The 16,644-nt window shown below is 52.8% G+C and overlaps 10 protein-coding genes across 10 annotated transcripts; 5 read left to right on the top strand and 5 right to left on the bottom strand.

Moving 5' to 3' along the window:
• Window positions 1-276: 276 nt before the first annotated feature.
• RHO25_011032 (uncharacterized protein) lies at window positions 277-813 on the bottom strand (the record flags this gene model as incomplete). Its single annotated transcript, XM_065603351.1, has 3 exons — window positions 277-415; window positions 531-582; window positions 669-813. The coding sequence occupies 3 exons, from the start codon at window positions 811-813 to the stop codon at window positions 277-279; spliced, it is 336 nt and encodes a 111-aa protein (XP_065459423.1).
• Window positions 814-1,632: 819 nt separating this feature from the next.
• RHO25_011031 (uncharacterized protein) lies at window positions 1,633-2,778 on the top strand (the record flags this gene model as incomplete). Its single annotated transcript, XM_023602091.2, has 1 exon — window positions 1,633-2,778. One exon carries the CDS (start codon window positions 1,633-1,635, stop codon window positions 2,776-2,778), a length of 1,146 nt encoding a protein of 381 aa, XP_023450653.1.
• A 1,527-nt stretch (window positions 2,779-4,305) lies between these two features.
• RHO25_011030 (uncharacterized protein) lies at window positions 4,306-5,286 on the bottom strand (the record flags this gene model as incomplete). The annotated part of the gene is made up of 1 exon (XM_023602092.2): window positions 4,306-5,286. One exon carries the CDS (start codon window positions 5,284-5,286, stop codon window positions 4,306-4,308), a length of 981 nt encoding a protein of 326 aa, XP_023451457.1.
• Window positions 5,287-5,660: 374 nt separating this feature from the next.
• On the bottom strand, window positions 5,661-7,169 carry RHO25_011029 (uncharacterized protein; the record flags this gene model as incomplete). Its single annotated transcript, XM_023602093.2, has 1 exon — window positions 5,661-7,169. The coding sequence occupies one exon, from the start codon at window positions 7,167-7,169 to the stop codon at window positions 5,661-5,663; it is 1,509 nt and encodes a 502-aa protein (XP_023451493.1).
• A 224-nt stretch (window positions 7,170-7,393) lies between these two features.
• Window positions 7,394-8,179, top strand: RHO25_011028 (uncharacterized protein; the record flags this gene model as incomplete). The annotated part of the gene is made up of 2 exons (XM_023602094.2): window positions 7,394-7,507; window positions 7,559-8,179. 2 exons carry the CDS (start codon window positions 7,394-7,396, stop codon window positions 8,177-8,179), a joined length of 735 nt encoding a protein of 244 aa, XP_023450655.1.
• A 528-nt stretch (window positions 8,180-8,707) lies between these two features.
• Window positions 8,708-9,736, top strand: RHO25_011027 (uncharacterized protein; the record flags this gene model as incomplete). The annotated part of the gene is made up of 1 exon (XM_023602095.2): window positions 8,708-9,736. The coding sequence occupies one exon, from the start codon at window positions 8,708-8,710 to the stop codon at window positions 9,734-9,736; it is 1,029 nt and encodes a 342-aa protein (XP_023450656.1).
• A 194-nt stretch (window positions 9,737-9,930) lies between these two features.
• On the bottom strand, window positions 9,931-11,334 carry RHO25_011026 (uncharacterized protein; the record flags this gene model as incomplete). The annotated part of the gene is made up of 1 exon (XM_023602096.1): window positions 9,931-11,334. The coding sequence occupies one exon, from the start codon at window positions 11,332-11,334 to the stop codon at window positions 9,931-9,933; it is 1,404 nt and encodes a 467-aa protein (XP_023450867.1).
• A 597-nt stretch (window positions 11,335-11,931) lies between these two features.
• RHO25_011025 (uncharacterized protein) lies at window positions 11,932-13,076 on the bottom strand (the record flags this gene model as incomplete). The annotated part of the gene is made up of 5 exons (XM_065603350.1): window positions 11,932-12,069; window positions 12,123-12,438; window positions 12,583-12,635; window positions 12,733-12,895; window positions 13,042-13,076. 5 exons carry the CDS (start codon window positions 13,074-13,076, stop codon window positions 11,932-11,934), a joined length of 705 nt encoding a protein of 234 aa, XP_065459422.1.
• Window positions 13,077-14,196: 1,120 nt separating this feature from the next.
• On the top strand, window positions 14,197-14,636 carry RHO25_011024 (uncharacterized protein; the record flags this gene model as incomplete). Its single annotated transcript, XM_065603349.1, has 2 exons — window positions 14,197-14,361; window positions 14,430-14,636. 2 exons carry the CDS (start codon window positions 14,197-14,199, stop codon window positions 14,634-14,636), a joined length of 372 nt encoding a protein of 123 aa, XP_065459421.1.
• A 665-nt stretch (window positions 14,637-15,301) lies between these two features.
• Window positions 15,302-15,741, top strand: RHO25_011023 (uncharacterized protein; the record flags this gene model as incomplete). The annotated part of the gene is made up of 2 exons (XM_023602099.1): window positions 15,302-15,466; window positions 15,529-15,741. 2 exons carry the CDS (start codon window positions 15,302-15,304, stop codon window positions 15,739-15,741), a joined length of 378 nt encoding a protein of 125 aa, XP_023450866.1.
• Between the last annotated feature and the right edge of the window lie 903 nt (window positions 15,742-16,644).

Raw genomic sequence — 16,644 nt, 5'->3', positions numbered from 1 at the left:
CAGAAGCACATGTTGAATCGGCTGAAGCGACGTTGAGTGCACGCAGAACCATCTTTTGCCGTCCACATCTCCGATGCAGAAGGAGCCAAGCAAGAAAAATAGCTGAGTTTGAGGTTTTGAGTTTTCGAGCCGCTGCACACCAGCACGCCGTCTGGCGTTCGTCCCACAGCGTTCTCGAAGAATGACGAAGTTGCATCGGGAAGTCCACGTTGAAGGCGGACATTTGTAGATGCCGCCGATGGCGACCAATTCGATCGACTGCGCGTGGTTGCCACCCTATTGGGGCGATGTCGACAAGTCTCGTATTGTGACATTGCCTTCCTGGGCAACCTCATTGGACGAGTGACGTCGGAAGGGCTTCTCGTCAGCTCGTGTAGTGTCCATTTGCAGAGCCGCGAAGAGCATGGGAGTCGTTCTCACATATAGGGCAAACGTGTAGCCGCATGGTCAGGTCTTCTGCCCAGCTGCAAGCCCAACACAAACAACCCCTCTTCTTGAGAGCTCGTGCTGAATAAAAAGGCTCATCTTACGATTGTTGCAGCAGATACGCCAGGACAGTACGCAGATACGGCGCATCCGGATCTACCGCAGGCGCGCACCAGTAGCAGTGGGCGAAATAGCGTGTGCAGCACCAGGCGAGGTCTGTTCGTGGTAAGACTCCCACTCACCATTGGCCTCTGCTTGGCCGGGGCCGTCTTGGACTGCAGCGGAAGGCTTGCTGCCACGAGCAACAAAAGAGGAGCCCGAGCGCCGAGCTAACACGATCTCTCTCAGCACGACTGACTCTTGCAGATTTATTGGGCCCGAGCGCATTGGATTGTGCCACTTGGCCGCGGAGGATCTGAAAACAGCTCAGGCGATATCAGTGTAAAAGCAAGGGTGGATGCCAGCCTGCTACTACTAGTCGGGCCTTTCCATTGTTCCTCTCGCATCAGGACATTGTGGTGCAGCAGGCAGGCCGATTCCGCGGCATTCTATCATATCCACGACGGCGACGACGACGGCGACGAAGACGCTGCTACTGCAGGACACGCATTTCTCGAGCACCTCATCACCACGCAGGGCGTCGACTGTTGTGTAGCACGCGCCGATCACTATATCCTTATCTCAGCGCCCACCGGACGTGTGTTCCGAACAGCACGCCTTCGCCGTCTGCTGCCGTTGCTTCTGCTGTTTGCGGGCGACATACCAGCGGCGGCACGTTGCATCCGAACGAACTTGCATGCGATCCACAGTACGCGACCCCGGTCGACGATAGCGAGCGACGGCACTACTGCGCATCCACATCTCGTGCTGAGGAGGAGCGAGTCCACCTTGCGCGCGCGCGCTCGAGTCCGAAAGGAGGGGCGACGACTGACCATTCCTGCTCTCACCACCGCCGCCTGACACTCAGCTCGCGAGAGAGTGCTTCGACACGCCGCCCTGTTCAACAGACATCCAGAGCTCAACCGGTTTTCTTGACGTCAAACGTTTGCACTTTTGAAACACTGTCGCCCCGCAGTGTGAGATCACCACGCGTGCAGCGCAGAGTTCGGCGCAGTGTTGCGAGAATAAGAAACGAGGCCTTGTAACAGCGGGAGTGCCAGCAGACACCCCTCGTGCCGCCCCCGTCGCCGTCTCCAGAGCACATCCATGGCGACCGCGACGACCCAGGTCATGATGCACCGGAAACCGCTTCCCACCCGTCGACACCCGGACGCCGCCGCTCCTTCATTCACGCACCAAACGCCGAAGCCACCGCATGCGCAGCAGCCTTACAACAACACCCATTCGCGCGCTCGCACCAACAGCTCGGGTGTGATGCCCATGCAGCAGCTGCCCTCTCAATCCCCGCCCATGGCCACCGCCGCCGCCTCGTATAGCATGGCGCAACAACAACAGCAGCAGCAACAAGGCCCATACCCTGGCCAGCAACGAAGAACTCTGTCCAATGCCACCTCGTCGACATCCTCGAGCAACACGAACCTCAATCGGGCGCCGACCAATACGAACTACAGCACGAATAACAGTGTTCGGCGATCAACTTCCTCGCGAAGCAATGGCTCTGCCTCGCCGACATCGTACGTTGCGCTGATGCGCAAGCAAAAGGCCACGGTGTGGTGTGACCGAGCACAACACGAAGACCCACGCATCCTCGTCGCGCAACGGCAAGCACGCATGAGAGCTGCAGCAGAAGTGGCAGGCGGTCAGAGTTATGCCGCATCATCGCGGACCAGCACGAGCAGCGCAGGCATAACGGGCGGTGTACGGAGCAAAATCAGGCATCATGGCGCGCCAAAAGCGAGCGCGTATAAGACCGCAGTAGGCGGAGCTGGCGTACCAATGCGATTATCAGCCTCAGAAGTCGACGACGGAAACAACAGCGACGAAGACACCGGAGGCCGCTACCACGTCCGAAAAGGCAGTGGAAGAAGCAATGGCAGCGGAAGCGGTCGCAGAGGTCACAGCTATCTGAGCCCCAACTACAGCAACGGCAACACCCCACCTGGCGTGAGTCCCGTGGACAGCATAGGCGAAGAAGAAACTCCCATGCCACGAGAACGGGAAAACTCTTTACAAAAAGACGACTACTTCATGCAAACCGGAGGAGGCGAAGACAGCGAAGAGAAATTCGGCGACATAGGCACTTTACCTTCGAGAAAAATGACTGCGGAAGAACAAATACGACAGCAGCAGAAGAATGCCGAAGATCTACGAAGAAGAGGCAGTGTCGATGAACGGACGATGACGATGAGCGGCCCACGATTGTTCGTCGCTAATCCCGATTTGAGCGATTGAGTACTCTTGTTGTTGGGGTTGGCTTGATTTGGATTGATTGCAGATGTTGTTCGGGGCGCCACAGATGGTGCTCAGCTTTCCTGGAGAGGGATATATCTTTGCCAGACATCGGTCTTGGCTTTTGGCAGGCGTTTACTTGGAGTCTTTGTCAAATTTGGGACCGGAAAGACCAGCGTTCACGCACGCGCGAATAGCTACGGCTTTTGCTGATTGATTGAATTGATTGAACGGGCGATTGGAGGAGCAAGTGTGCTTGGGCTTTGGGAATGCTGTGGAAAGAGCACATGCAGAGTTCGTTCGTTCGCTATGAGGGAGACTAGGAGAAGATACCAATGCAGGAGTAGCAGTGGCTGCGAAGGGCGCTACATGGCGAAGCGAGAGAATATTTTGACATATTCAGCCAGATATCGCAGCAAGAAAGAAATTACTGCTGCCTCGTATTCCCGCGCCTTTCATCGTCCGTTCTTGCCTTTTTGCTTCTTTAATCTATTTGTGCTGAGCGATAGCTTTGTTCTACGGAGTCCGAGGTTGCCCAGTTCTGACAATATTGTCGGCTTCTGACGGTGATGAGAAGATGAGGCTCACGACATGTGATCCTTGTCACGAGATTCGAGCACGGGACTACTGGTGAGCGACGCTGAGGACGGGAAAAACGAGTAGTTTATTGGCCTTGGTTTTTGTTCATTGTCATTATATGTTGAAGAGGTCTAGGTCCGAACGGCTGGTGCAATGTGCTATTGTGAGGGAGAACTGTTCATAGTTAGAGGTTCCTCGAAAAGTACTTTGCACTGCTTTCCTTATGCCGGAAAGGAGGGAAGAAAGAAGAGAACGTGATACCTCCTAAGAAATATTGTTGACCGGGCCTGCATGAAGACGTTGGCAACTTTGGGGATGTGTTCCCTTTCCTCTTGGTCTCCGTGTTTCCGACTACTACTGCGCGACATAGGTAGCTGAATACTTGTGTATGCTGATCTTTGTCATCTCATTGATGCACGATTTTGTGGACAATTTTGCAATGCTTCGACGGAATGTGCTACTGCAGCCTGGATTGTGCTGCGATTGACATCTTGGCCATGTTCAGATACATATCGGGGTCATGCTCACTGCCCCTCCACTACGAGCCGGCGAACTCACAATGCCTATTCAGACACTGTGGTATGTGTTCGCTGTAGGTCGCAGACGGCGCGTTATCGGGATATCGCTGGCAGAGGCTATGTGAAAGCTGGCACTCTTCGCCAAAGACGAATAGGTTCTGTATCGATACCTCTTGTAGCACTAAGTGATTGTGACTGATACCGTGCGTGTGAACGCCACCCAAAAAAGCGCCGCGATGTCTGCAGCGGATCTCTCACCAATGACCGCAGCGTTGGACGTGAGGCCTCACCGTGGAGCCCATGGTGAAATGAAGTCTCTGATCGATGTAGCAGTGGAAGGCATTGAGGATCAGACGTTGCGCCGACTCGCTGCCATCAGAGCGTTTCTGGACATTGACGCTGGTACATTTCTTCCGTTGACGTTCCTCGAGCTCTATGATGCGCCAAATCTTTCTTCGCGCAGTACCTCCCACCGGTTCCTGTACCGGAATCCGCACCTCTCAATCTGCAGCATTCGCTGGGCACTCTCTTCCACAAGCTTCTGTAGCTCCTGGGTGAGCTCGCCCTTGCGGTCCATGTTGGTCGACATTGCATTCACAAGCGGCGCAGTCGCCTCTTTGTACTGCTTCGCAATTTCGAGCGCGACGCTGAAGTAGTGTATTTCGCTGGGGAGGACGGCGGCGTCTAGTGAACGTTGCAGCTCTTCTTTGCTGGTGCGGATCTCATTCATCACCTCTAGATGTCGGTCCACATGCTTTGAGATTCTGCCTATCCACTGAGGAAGCCATGGGGCATGTATTCTGAGGTTCTTCTTGCTGACCACGACCCCACGCCTTTCACTCGGCTTTGGCCCTAAGTGATCGATGATTGCTTTCAATTCCACGATCTTGTCATCTCTCTTCAAGACAGCCTGCTGATCATATATGCAAGTGACTGTCCGAAGCAATGCATTCGACTCTTCGACTTGGGCGTTTCTCTCTCGCAGCTTCAGAATTGTATCAGCATCGGCTGCGCGATCGATGACTGCTTGGCCTCCGGCAATCATCGCAGCATCAGACAAGCGGGCGACTTCTTCCTCGAGATCGCGGATCCTGGAGTCCTTTCGCGCCAATTCTTCCTTGGCGACTCGGTCTGTCTCAATTTCTTTCCGAGCTTCAGTGGTGAAATCGTGAAGGCGAGCCTGAACTCGACCGAGCCACGCAGGCGAGGAGTCCGTGTCGCAGCTGGTGATTTGCTTCTTCAGCTGCAACCAGTGGTGCAGCACTTGTTTAGCTTCATGGCCGCAGTCTTCTAAGGCGTTGGCGATATCGGTGAATGTCGTGGTCAGCTCGTAGTTGTCTGCCTCAGCTTGCGGTTGCTGTGCGGTATGTTGACGAGCGGAGGCTGTCTTGGCAGCTCGACGAGCTTTTGGCATTTTAGTGGTGCGTGATGGAGGCGCAGCTCCGACGACTTCTGTGGTATCTCAAGCGGAATTGAGGGGTGATGACTGTCAGGGTGATGGCGAGTTCTGCGTGCGCGCTCTGTGCGAGTCGGAGCGTGCATTCCAAGACAATGGCGAAGAAGAGTAGGGGCGTGACAAACCAACGATGGTCAACTGCAGGCCAAGCTGCGATTGCCCCTCGAACAATGTGAAGAAGCATGAGCCAACCGCGATGGCCAATGAGGGAATAGGCAGCTTCGAGATTTGCACGTAACCAACCCGCCTCTCTTGCGTGTCGGGCTGCAGCGCGAGCAGAGCGCCGAGCCCGCAAAGTCGTGTCGCCGATGTTTGGAAACGATTTCAACCCACTACCTCTTACTTCTCACCCGATCCTCCTCCGCCAATTTTCTCTCACTTTTCCCCTTTCTCCTCTCCATCTTTAGTTCCTGCGCCTTCGCTCTCGGATCAATGACCTCGATCTCCTCCATCTTGCGCTTCCACTCCAGGTCCTTACCCTTAGTGTCTTTTGCAAATGTGAGCTTTTTGGCCATCCAGCTCATATCCTCTTCTCCATCGTCTTCCGCATCACCATCGAGCTGCTCTTCATCCCACTTCCTACATGACTCACAGTTCGCTATGAAGTGGAGATCACATAGCGCGGCCTCGTCGTCTTCCGCATCTGCAGCGGTTGGAGCAACAGCTTCGCCATTAGCAGCTTCTGCATCACCGTTCGTTGTTGTTGCGGAAGTCTCATCGTCTGGAAGATCCTCAAGACGTGATTTGAACTTTTTAAAGAGATCTAGCGCGCCTCGTTCGTCTGTCGCCTTGCCTCGTTTCCTGCCTCGTATTGACGTGGTGGGAATCATGCTTTCCAGAGCACTCTTGGGCTTTTCTTTCTGTTTCGGCCCGGTATCCACAGTGCGCTTCAAGCTGGCTTTAAGTGCTGCAATCTCTGCATTCGTGGAATCCAGCTTCTTCTGTCGCTTGGCTTCTGCGTCATCCTCGGACTCTTCGTCATCCTCTTCCTCCGCACCCTCTTTTGTTCTCGATGCGCCTAGCTTCTCTGATGCAGCCACTTCAACAGCATCAGGCATAGGCTGGTCCTGCCGTGATAGCTTCTCCTTCTTCTGCTTTGGCGCCTTTTCCACTGGCTTCTCCTGCGCTTCCTCCTCTACGACCACCAATTTTGGATTCGCCTTGACCTTCTTCATTACTGGTGCAGCATCTTCCTCGTCGTCACCAAAGCTCAAGACCTGCTTTCCCAGTGGCTTCTTTCTCTTCTTGGTGTCCTTCTTGCCCTCATCCTTACTTCTCGGCGCCTCTTTCACCCTCGCGACCATGTCTTCAAAGGGATTGACCAATACCTCCGCTCCAGTAATCCTCGTAGGGTACATCGGCCTCTCGCTACCCTCTTCCAATCCCACCAATTCTGTATCCGCCATCTTCATCAAGTTATAGATCGTGTCACCCTCTATCCTCCCAAACATGGTGTTTTTCGCTTGCAGCTCCGGCGTCGCGCCCAATGTGAAGAAGAATTGAGATCCATTCGTGTTCGGCCCCTCGTTCGCCATGCCCAGCAGGCCGCGCCTGTTGAACTTGAGTCGCGTGTGGAATTCATCTTCGAATGCGTCGCCGTTGTTGATCGCGCTTATGCCGCCTGAACCTGTCCCTGTAGGATCGCCTCCTTGAACGATGAATCCAGGTACGAGGCGGTGGAACACGGTGTTATTGTAGTAGCCATCGAGACAGTGCTGCAGAAAGTTTCGAGCTGCGAGCGGACACTGCTTTGCGAAGATTTCGAGCTGCAGGTCGCCAGATGTGGTATTGAGGATGACCTTTGCCGTCGGCTGCGGCTCGAGATTGTAGAGTGCGGCCATGATGGGAAGTGCGCTGCTATCGCGACATGGAAAGTGGGTTGGTGAGAGGAAGTCAAGTCTTTGCATGTGATCGAAGTTCTTAGCGCGCTTTTCCGAGTGAGCTTGTGTCCGGCAGCGTCATCAGAGCTTCCCACTATCCCACCTAACAACTTACACCAAATCACAATACCGACGCCCTGGACTCATTCGCCAACGACACACTGTACGCGCGGTTTGACAGGCACATGATGTCGGAGGTCACTTTTGCAAAGTCGTTCCTTGCGACCATCGACAAGAGGGCCATCAAGCTGCCCGCCGACCATGTCAGCGATCCTAGGCAGTACCCGAACCAGAGTCCAGTATGCTCACAAGCAGCTTCTCGACGTAGTCTTGGATCTGACGAGCGATAGTACATCCTACCTAAGCAAACACATCCTTTCCCACGAAAGACTGGCCCTACCTCGACGCAGCAAGCTCAAGCGAAGACCATCACCGCTACCCTCAAGCCTATGAAAGCCGGCGAGACAGTCACGATACCGAATGTCGCCCTCGACAGTACGATATACGATATCAAGACGCAATATGCCGCAAAGATAAGCATACCGCACGACAAGATCAAAGTGCTGCTTAACAAGAAGCCAGCCGCGGATCTGAAGACGCTGAAAGATCTGGGGGTGGACAACGATGTAGAGCTCAGCATAATGATCATGGGCGGCGGAGGCACAACACCCCGAGCGCAAAGTCCTGCGGTTAGCACTCCTAGCGCGTTCGCTCCTCCTCCGGTGCCAGCACCTGCAGAAACGAAAGGCGATCCTATGGATGTGGATGAGAAGACCGGGGCGCCTGATAGCGAAGCTGCTGCGCGAGAGGCAGCACAAAAGGAGGCAGATGCGAATAGTGCGGCTGGTATACTGAAGACAGAGGAATTCTGGGCAGACTTGCAAGGATTCTTGTCGCAACGCTTGCGGGATGAACAAGAGGGGAAACGCCTGGCTGCTGTGTTCAGAGAGGCTGCGGCGGGGAAAAAGTAGTATTCTGAGCTGCCATCTTGGATGACATTCGAGCGGCTATGATATGAATGATGAATGTATAACTGCGCTCACCTATCAGGCATGTGAAAGGCCCCAGGAGACATAGGCCTGGGCAAAAGCCATGAGAGAATGCTATTATAGGCTGCTCATCAGCATTTACGCTGTCGGTCTCTAGACGAGTACCAAAGCACTACTCCACAGCCGCGTGTATATCTGCCGTCGCGTTCCTTCGCCACGCGTGACGGCCTTCGCCGACAGACAGTTGATCTCTGTTTCGTAAAGACACCTGATATGCGCAAGATCAACCATGATTGGTCATGTTTAACCGCTTAGCGACTAGGGTACACAACCCGGATACCAACCTCCTCCTGCATCCAGAAAGACTTCCGTACCTGCAGGATGATCAACGGGATAAGACAAAGCCAAGCATGAGATAGGCAGGTGTCATCCATCAATTCTTCGTAAGTAAATAAATGCTTGACTTCCTTTCTTTCCACCTCATTCCCACATCTGCTCCCATCCGCCATCATGAAGAAGTCCTCCCAATCCCTCCTCCTCGCCACCCTAGGCCTCACAACCAAAACTGCCCACGCCTGGGGCTCTCTCGGGCACCAAACCGTAGCCTATCTCGCCCAACACTACGTCTCCAACACAACCGCCCACTGGGCCCAAGCAATCCTCAACGACACATCCTCATCCTACCTCGCCAACATCGCCACCTGGGCCGACAGCTACCGGTACACAGCCGAAGGCGAATTCAGCGCTTCATTCCACTACATCGATGCACTCGACACACCGCCCACATCCTGCAACGTCGACTATGAACGCGATTGTCCTCCAGAAGGCTGCATCGTAAGCGCAATCGCGAATTACACGCGACGCGTCTCAAGTCCAGCCGAACTCGACCCATTGCAAGTTAATTATGCTTTACGCTGGATTGTACATTTCTCAGGCGATATTGCACAGCCTTTGCATGTTGAGAATTATGAAATTGGCGGGAATGGAGTTGCGGTGACGTTTGATGGGAATGAGACGAATTTGCATGCTGTTTGGGATACTTATATTCCGGAAAAGATGAGAGGTGGGTATGGGCTGGACAAGGCGAAGGAGTGGGCAGAAGATTTGGCAGACGAGATTCAGAAGGGTGAGTTCAAGGATGTGGCGAAGGGCTGGTTGGAGGGAATTGATGTGAATGATCCTGTTGGAACCTCGATGGCGTGGGCGAGAGATGGAAATTCCTACGTTTGTTCTGTGGTGATGCCGGATGGTGGCGAGGTGCTTGAGGGCAAGGAACTGTATCCAGAGTACTATGAGAGTGCCACTGCGACCGTTCAGCAGCAAGTCGCCAAGGCAGGATATCGACTTGCGGCTTATCTGGATGCCATTGCGGATACGCAGGCCGGTGCTCCATCTTATTACAGGAGAGGTGTGCATGCTGAGATGAAGAAGAGGGACCTGAGTGGCAGAGACTTCCTGCCGAAGACCCAGGGTTTGACGACAGTGCAAAGAGCCCGCTTGGGCAAGAGAGACGATCTGGGTTGTGGTTGTACGCATTAGATTATAGTATTACAATTAATTGTAGTATTGAAGTTCCAATGGCGAACGCAACAAAACCAACGCAAGATGTTTCTGAATTCCTCTCCCGTGCTCCTTAACTGTCCAAAAATCTTCCAATATCCGTGTTGAATGCTCTCGTGCTCGATCTGAAGCTCAACAGCCTGAACAGCGTTCTTGACTCGAGACTCGACCACTTAAGAACGTCCCTCCATTGCCCTCCTCCGTCCAATCCGTTCCCAAATGCTTTCAGACTTGCACTCCTCCTCTCCTTCCTCCATAACTTCAGCAACCTTCTCCTTCTCCGCACCGCGCACCTCATCAATCTCCCCTCTCAACTTCATCATCTCATCCTTCGCCTCCACCGACATCCTCACCACTCGCACCTCCAACCTCTCCGCCGTACAAATCTCTGCACTCTCCCCATCCTCAGCGGTCCCATAGTCAGAGACCTCATCCTCCTCACTTTCCGGTTCCTCCGCCTCCTGCACTGGTGTCAAAGGCCTTGGGTGGCTTGATCGGATGATGCACCCAACGTTCGTAGCAAGTCGAGGGAACTTCTTTTTTGGTTTTGAGTTGCTCTTGCTGTCGATTTTTGGAACGAGTTCAGTGTTAGCTGGTGGAGCATCATCCTCCTCACTTTCCGGTTCCTCCACCTCCTGCACGGCCGTCAAAGGCCTCTGATGACTCGCACGGATGATGCACCCAACGCTCGTAGCAAGTCGAGGGAATATCTTTTTTGATTTCGATTTGCTCTTGCTGTCAGTTTTTGGAAGGTCTGGTTGGGAAGACGAAGCATTCTTGTCTTCCTGGTTGTCCTCTGTAGTGTCGAAGTCTTGCACATCGCCGCCTTCATGGGCAGGAAGAAGGCTGCGGTCTTTCTCCGCCGAGGCATCGAATGAGTTGCGGCGAGAACGATATTTGTTCTCTGGTGCGCAGAGACTCTCGTTGACGTTCCAGAATGGTTGTTGTTGCGTGTCGTTGTCGTTCTGGTCCTCGTCGGTGTCGTTGTCCTTTCCTTGGTCATCGCTATGGTCTCCTTCTTGCTGGTCGTCCTCTTTGGCCTCGTCGTCGTGCTCCTCCCCATCGTCCGCCATTTTCTTCTCGTCCCCATCGTCTTCCTCCGTATGATAAATCGTCCTAATCGTCCACCTACGAGGCGAAGTGGCCTCAAAATTCCTCCCTGTCCTCAAAAAGCCGGAGCCCGTCGCCCGTCGCAAGCCATGCTCCTCCTCATGCTTCTCTTCATTCTTCGTCGGAACAGTGCGAATCCTTGGCACCCATGCATAATAGTCCTCGCCAGGCTTCTCGTAATCGCGTTTGGAGCAACCTAGTAGAGATCGGATTTCCATGCGCTTCGCGAAGGACAGGCAAGGCGTCTGCTCATCGTCTCCCTCCTTGTAAGACTGATCTAGATGTCTCGGAATCTTGGCCTTCTTCTGAAGCTTCTTTCGTAGTGTTGTATTCTGGCTTAGACTGCTCGAGTCAGACTTCGATGGCGAGGCTTGAGAGTCTGAAGGCTTTTCCGAGCCAGTCTTGAAATCTTGGTCCATCTCGACCTGGGTTTTGGTTCTTCGGAGATATTGCATCGGGTATGACATAATTGATGTGTCGAGATCGAGTCCTTGCTATGCTGTGTAGCAATAGTTCCGAGAGCTTTGTTCTGGACTTTTGGTTGTTTTTCTTGTGGGTTGAAAGGCCTGTTGCGCAGTGTGTATTGAGTGTATGGAACTGTGTGAGGACGAGTGATGTCCATAAAGGAAGATTGACGTTCGTCTTTTCACTTTCTGCGGATGTTCGAGAATGTTGAGTAAATGGAGCAGCCGGGAACGTAGTTATTATAGAAAACCCGGAACACGATTGTTCGGTACAGAGAAAAGTTTTCTGTTCGTAAGGACAAATCTAATTCTTCATCAGCAGAAAGGTATTGGCCCGGAGTAGGAACAAGTGGTCAACTTTTGAGGCCGCATTTGAGGACCGGACTTTGGGGTAATCAATCTTCATGATGGTCATGTCATCTACGCTGTAACTCATGCTCAACCACCACTCCACTGCAGAGGACCCAGACTATGCACACCAAATCTGTACTTCGTGATTTACGCTTTATGGTGCGCATTCGCTCCTGCATGTCGTCCCGATGTTACCTTCGATGGGTGCGCCTCATTCGACTGGTGGCCACGTTCGTGATCGGGCTGCATCTAGCGGCCTCCCTTGGAAACCTTCTCAACAATGGTGTCATATTCGATGTCGTCTGCGTCGTTTGCCTGCACATCAGCAGCAATGCCGTTCAAGGCCCGCTTGAGAGCATCCTTCGAGGACGAGTACATCATGCGAGGCTATAATCCTTGTGTCAGCTAGACCCTTCCCGCGGCAGTGTTTCTCAACTCACGTATTGTGGCGCATCATCTGGCACCCATGCGATGAAGGTGATCTTGTTGCGCGTGCCCGCACCACCTGGTGCTTCGTACTGCACATCGAAGACAGCGTATCGGCCACCAATGCCCAGCGGAGCGTCAGCCCCACGCTTGCTCTTGCTTTGTGCGCTGACAAGCTTCTCGCGGAACTTGCTGTAGTCTGGGTCGCTGCTGGTCTCCTCAACGACAATCTCCTTCCAGTCGTCGGAGATCTTAAAGATGATCCACTTTGTGCTTTTGCCGAGCTTCAGCTCGTTGAAGGCTGTGATGCACTCAGGCGCGACGGAAACACTGTTCGCGGGGCGGTGTCAGCTGGCGGATGCGCGCAGGAGTTGCGATGGTGCTCGAGTCACTCGTCGCCGTGGCTTACCCAGATGCTGCCTGGTGAACTGATTAGCCATTGTCTACCTTGTCGTCCGGCGAGAGCGCACATACCATGTTTGCGGAGTCAAGTTCGGTGTTGGGACAATTCCAAGTGAAATCGGCAGCTGAACAAGGAGGTCAGTGAACTTTTGTAGTGAGCCGGGATGCAACACACCGATAGTGGATGCCTTGCGAAGCGACGGCGGAGGAGGAAGAGCTTACGTCGTCACTCAGGCAGCAACAATGACAAATGTGCGCGGCCGTGAACTGGCGGAGAGGATGGGGGTGGGGAGGGTGTAGGAGTCGTGTGTAGGGAAGAAGCGCTGTAGAGACGACTTGTCGAGGTTTGTTGTGCGTGGTGGGGCAACACAATGAGCGCCAGACCCTGCAACGTTGCCCGCCGGTGAATGGCTCGTGGTGGGATGCGCCTGCCAAGCGGGCCGGATGACGTTTCGTGCTCGACAACCACACACGTGCCGAGTTTCAGCCTGCTTCACCTCATCCGACAAAATATCCCTCCTGTCCACGTACACCTTCACATGCTGCCCGCGCCACCGTAAAGCCATGTCTGACAAGTTCGCCGCATGTGAAAGCCCGGTTCATTGTCACCCACTGCTCCAGGACTCCAGGACTGGAACGCCAGCAAAGACAAGTGAAAAGACCTTTCGGCTTCTGGGAACAGTCCCTATAACACTTCACACGCGGAGTCAGGCCTGTTCTGGCTGTTGTGCCTGTCGTCGTAGTTGTCGTTGTGCAGAATATGTGGGGTGAACGATCGGATGTCCTGGACGGGGCTATGGAAGCCGGCCACTTCTGAGTTTAAGTACTGATGGCATCTGGTGAACAACTAATCGACGTCTCACTTCTTGGTCTAGGCGTGCTCCTTAGTCCATGGCATTCTTCAAGGATACGTCTGTTGCAAACCGGTTCCTCATTTCCTACCCCGACTATCGGTCAACACATTTGACAAGTGCTAAGACAAGAATTAGTGGAAGTAGTTGAGGGCTGTTGCGAGTACCAATTCCAAGTGCGCTCACGCTTTGTTTGTCCCAGTCCTGTCGCAATGACTCCAAGTCTTGCACGGCTTGGCGGACTGCCGGGATGTACAAGTACATGCCGGTATTCCAGAGCAGGTTTCCGGAGTTCAGCTTCAGAACTAATTGTCGGTGTTGCTCGAGACAGTGCTGCATTTCACCTTCCGTATATGGTATGTGCGTGAACGCTTCGGACTGACGTGCTGTTGGGAACTCCAATTCGAAGTCGGTACTGAACTATCCGCAAATGGCAAATACACCAGGCCAGCGTCACATGTCGACGAATCCCATCATCACTTCGACCAGGCGAGAGAAGCTTCACGAGTCTGTTTTGCACTCGGAGAGTATGTCGTGATCGATGCAAGTCGAAGCCCAAGAAAGTCTAAACTTCGCTGCAATCTATCTCCCCCGCTCGAATTCGTCCCTTACGCAGCAGACTTTGCGCAGCTGCATAAAGCATTGAGACACGAACATCTTGCCAATCACTGTTACACACGTAGAGCGTACTTATCTGGAACCCGGAGCCAACCGTCTGCCCCCCGCGCCGAAGATGTAGGAGGTGAGGGGAAGGTATATAACATACTCGATCGTGCGAGTTCTTGTTGCATAACTCGACACTTCGATCACAATCACGGCGCTTCGACCACTCAACATGTCAGACTCAGCCCGACAAGAACTGCTCCAACAGGCGAAGAAAGATGCCCAAACGGCATTGACAAAATTCGAAAATGTAGAAAAGGAAGCTCGAAAGAAATGGCTAAGCGATGTCAAATACCGCATAACCGACAAGAGTTTTCTTCCTTGGACCGTGACAAATGTATCGTATTCGGCTTCCTTCAAATTTTCAGCAACTATTAGTGAGTGCACTAACGCGTGGAATTTTAGTACTATGCGTATGGACCGGCCAAAGAACAATACAAGGAAGCAGACGCAAAGTATAGGTACATATACTCGGAGGTCGACAGCGCGGCCGCGAAGAAGGAACACGATGCGCGTGAGGAAGCGGACTTTCACAAAGACCTGGCTCAAAGGAAGAAAGATGATGAGGCGCTGAAAGATCCGGATAGTATCAAAGATGAGGATACCAACTGAGTGGTCGGTGAAATTGGTTGGCAAGCTCTCGATACGGTGTGCCATGTCTAGTATGGAGGGAACGAGTTTAGCTTTGGCATTAGTTCTGAAGCTACAGTAGTTCGTTCGTTACCTTGTGGCCCCTGTCATTTCATTTCCTATGGTCATAAAGATCCAGGCCCCGTATCTTTATCGACGCACACTTAGATGTTGAGTGCACGTTGGTCTTGCACGGTCGCGATTGCGCAAGTTGACTTCCCTTGGTACCACATGGCGGCTAGCCGCAGATTTGAAGATATCAAAGAGAGCGCACTGGCCCGATTCATAGTACTGACATTTTCTTCCAACATGCTGATCATCGTTGCCTCCTACTTCTCTTTGAACGTGGTCGGCTGCAAGTCGATGGTCGAAAAGCTCCGAGAATCCGTTTTAGCTCGAGTCCAAATTTCGGTCCCATTCCTCCCTTATGCAGCACACTTGGAAAGCCTGCATCTCGCGATACGAGCCATCCTGCCAATCGCTTTAGCACACGTGGGAGTTGTCAGTTTGGTGCGGAAGTTCCTCTGTCTGTTCCCCGCGCCAGAGATGTAGACTGTGAGTTGGAACATATAGAAAGTAGCGTAGCAGATGAAATGCCTTCTCACACAACTTGACTCCTCAATCGAAACTTTCGAGCCACCTCAAACATGGCAAATCCAGGCCAACCTGCAATGCAAAGAGAGTTCGAGGAAAGATTGCAGAAGGCCTCGAAAGCATTTGACAAGCAAGAAAAGGAAGCCCGACAACAATGGTTTTCTGCTGTCAAGAACCAGGGAGAAAAGAAAGAGTTCCAAGTTTGGGCAGCGCAAAACGTATGTCATCGATCCATGCATGAGCAATAGAACGTCTTCAGAGCTAATCATCAAGTCTTCAGTATCCCGCGTACCAAGCAAGCCTACAGCAGCGAGACGGAGCCCAAGCAGCGTTGGATCAGCTGCAACTTCAGATCATTGGATCTGAGTACAACAAAACTAAGAAGGAGCGTGAGGATGCGGCTTTCCTTGCAAAGAATAAACGAAATGGAGAGGATCAGGAGAAGTTGAATGATACTAGCAATATTACTGATGAGGATACTGGCGATGCGTAGGTGCACGACGATGTGGGCAAACTTGCTCGAGTCAGCATGTTAGAGTAGCTTTGATCCATAGTCCAATGGCGGTGGGGAAGCTCTCTGTGCAATGCGTAACGACAATGTAGCTTCGACATTGGCTAGCTCGTTCTCTTTGCTGTCTGACTGGTGTTCTTGTCTCTTCCTGTCCTTGTATATTGTCGCACATCGATTCTGCACATAAAGGTTGAACAAATGATTTCTGCTCGTTGCATGTCTGTCGCCTGCACGTCGACGTTGGTGGACCTGTCATATGTAGCACCGACTGCAATCTAGTGGGGCCTGGTGCATGCCTGTGGGGCATTGCTTGGACGCCATTCTGGTCGTGCTGTAGAAGCAACATTGTCGACGGACTCTACAAACTTCGTTTCGCCTTACATATGAGATCAGCACGCTCTGTGTTGGCCTTGCTGCATCCTTAAGTGGCCGATCGATAAAGATAGAAGGTAGTGGTGAGAAAACAATTGACGTGTGTAAATATCATGTTTATCGCTGTGTTCCTTCCAAACTGCACCTGCACTTCGAAGCGCAGTGTCGTGACATTTAACTTTCGGCACGGAACAACATGATTGCGGTTCTTGTTAAGTGCTAATCCCCTGGACCCTCAACGCATTTGCACCCACCAACATTACTCTTACAGCATGTACTTGGCTTCCAATCATCGAGCCTTGCTGATGGGGAGAGATTGAAGGATCCGAGCAAGATTACCAAGGAAGACCTTGCTGGGGTGAATATGGACTGAACAGGGCGGCCGAAGATGAGAAAGCCTTCGAAGACCGCAGGAGGCTTGACTTGGCAGAGGAGATTGCAAATGAGCCGGAACCGTCTCGCAGGTTCATGTGGATGGCCATGTGCATGTGATGTGTTTGTATCGTGCTGGAG

This window comes from Cercospora beticola, chromosome 7 (genome assembly GCF_033473495.1).
Source record: "Cercospora beticola chromosome 7, complete sequence".
In the NCBI taxonomy this organism is placed as follows: domain Eukaryota; kingdom Fungi; phylum Ascomycota; class Dothideomycetes; order Mycosphaerellales; family Mycosphaerellaceae; genus Cercospora; species Cercospora beticola.
Note: the sequence above shows the minus strand (reverse complement) of the source record. Positions and strands in the feature narration are given on the sequence as shown.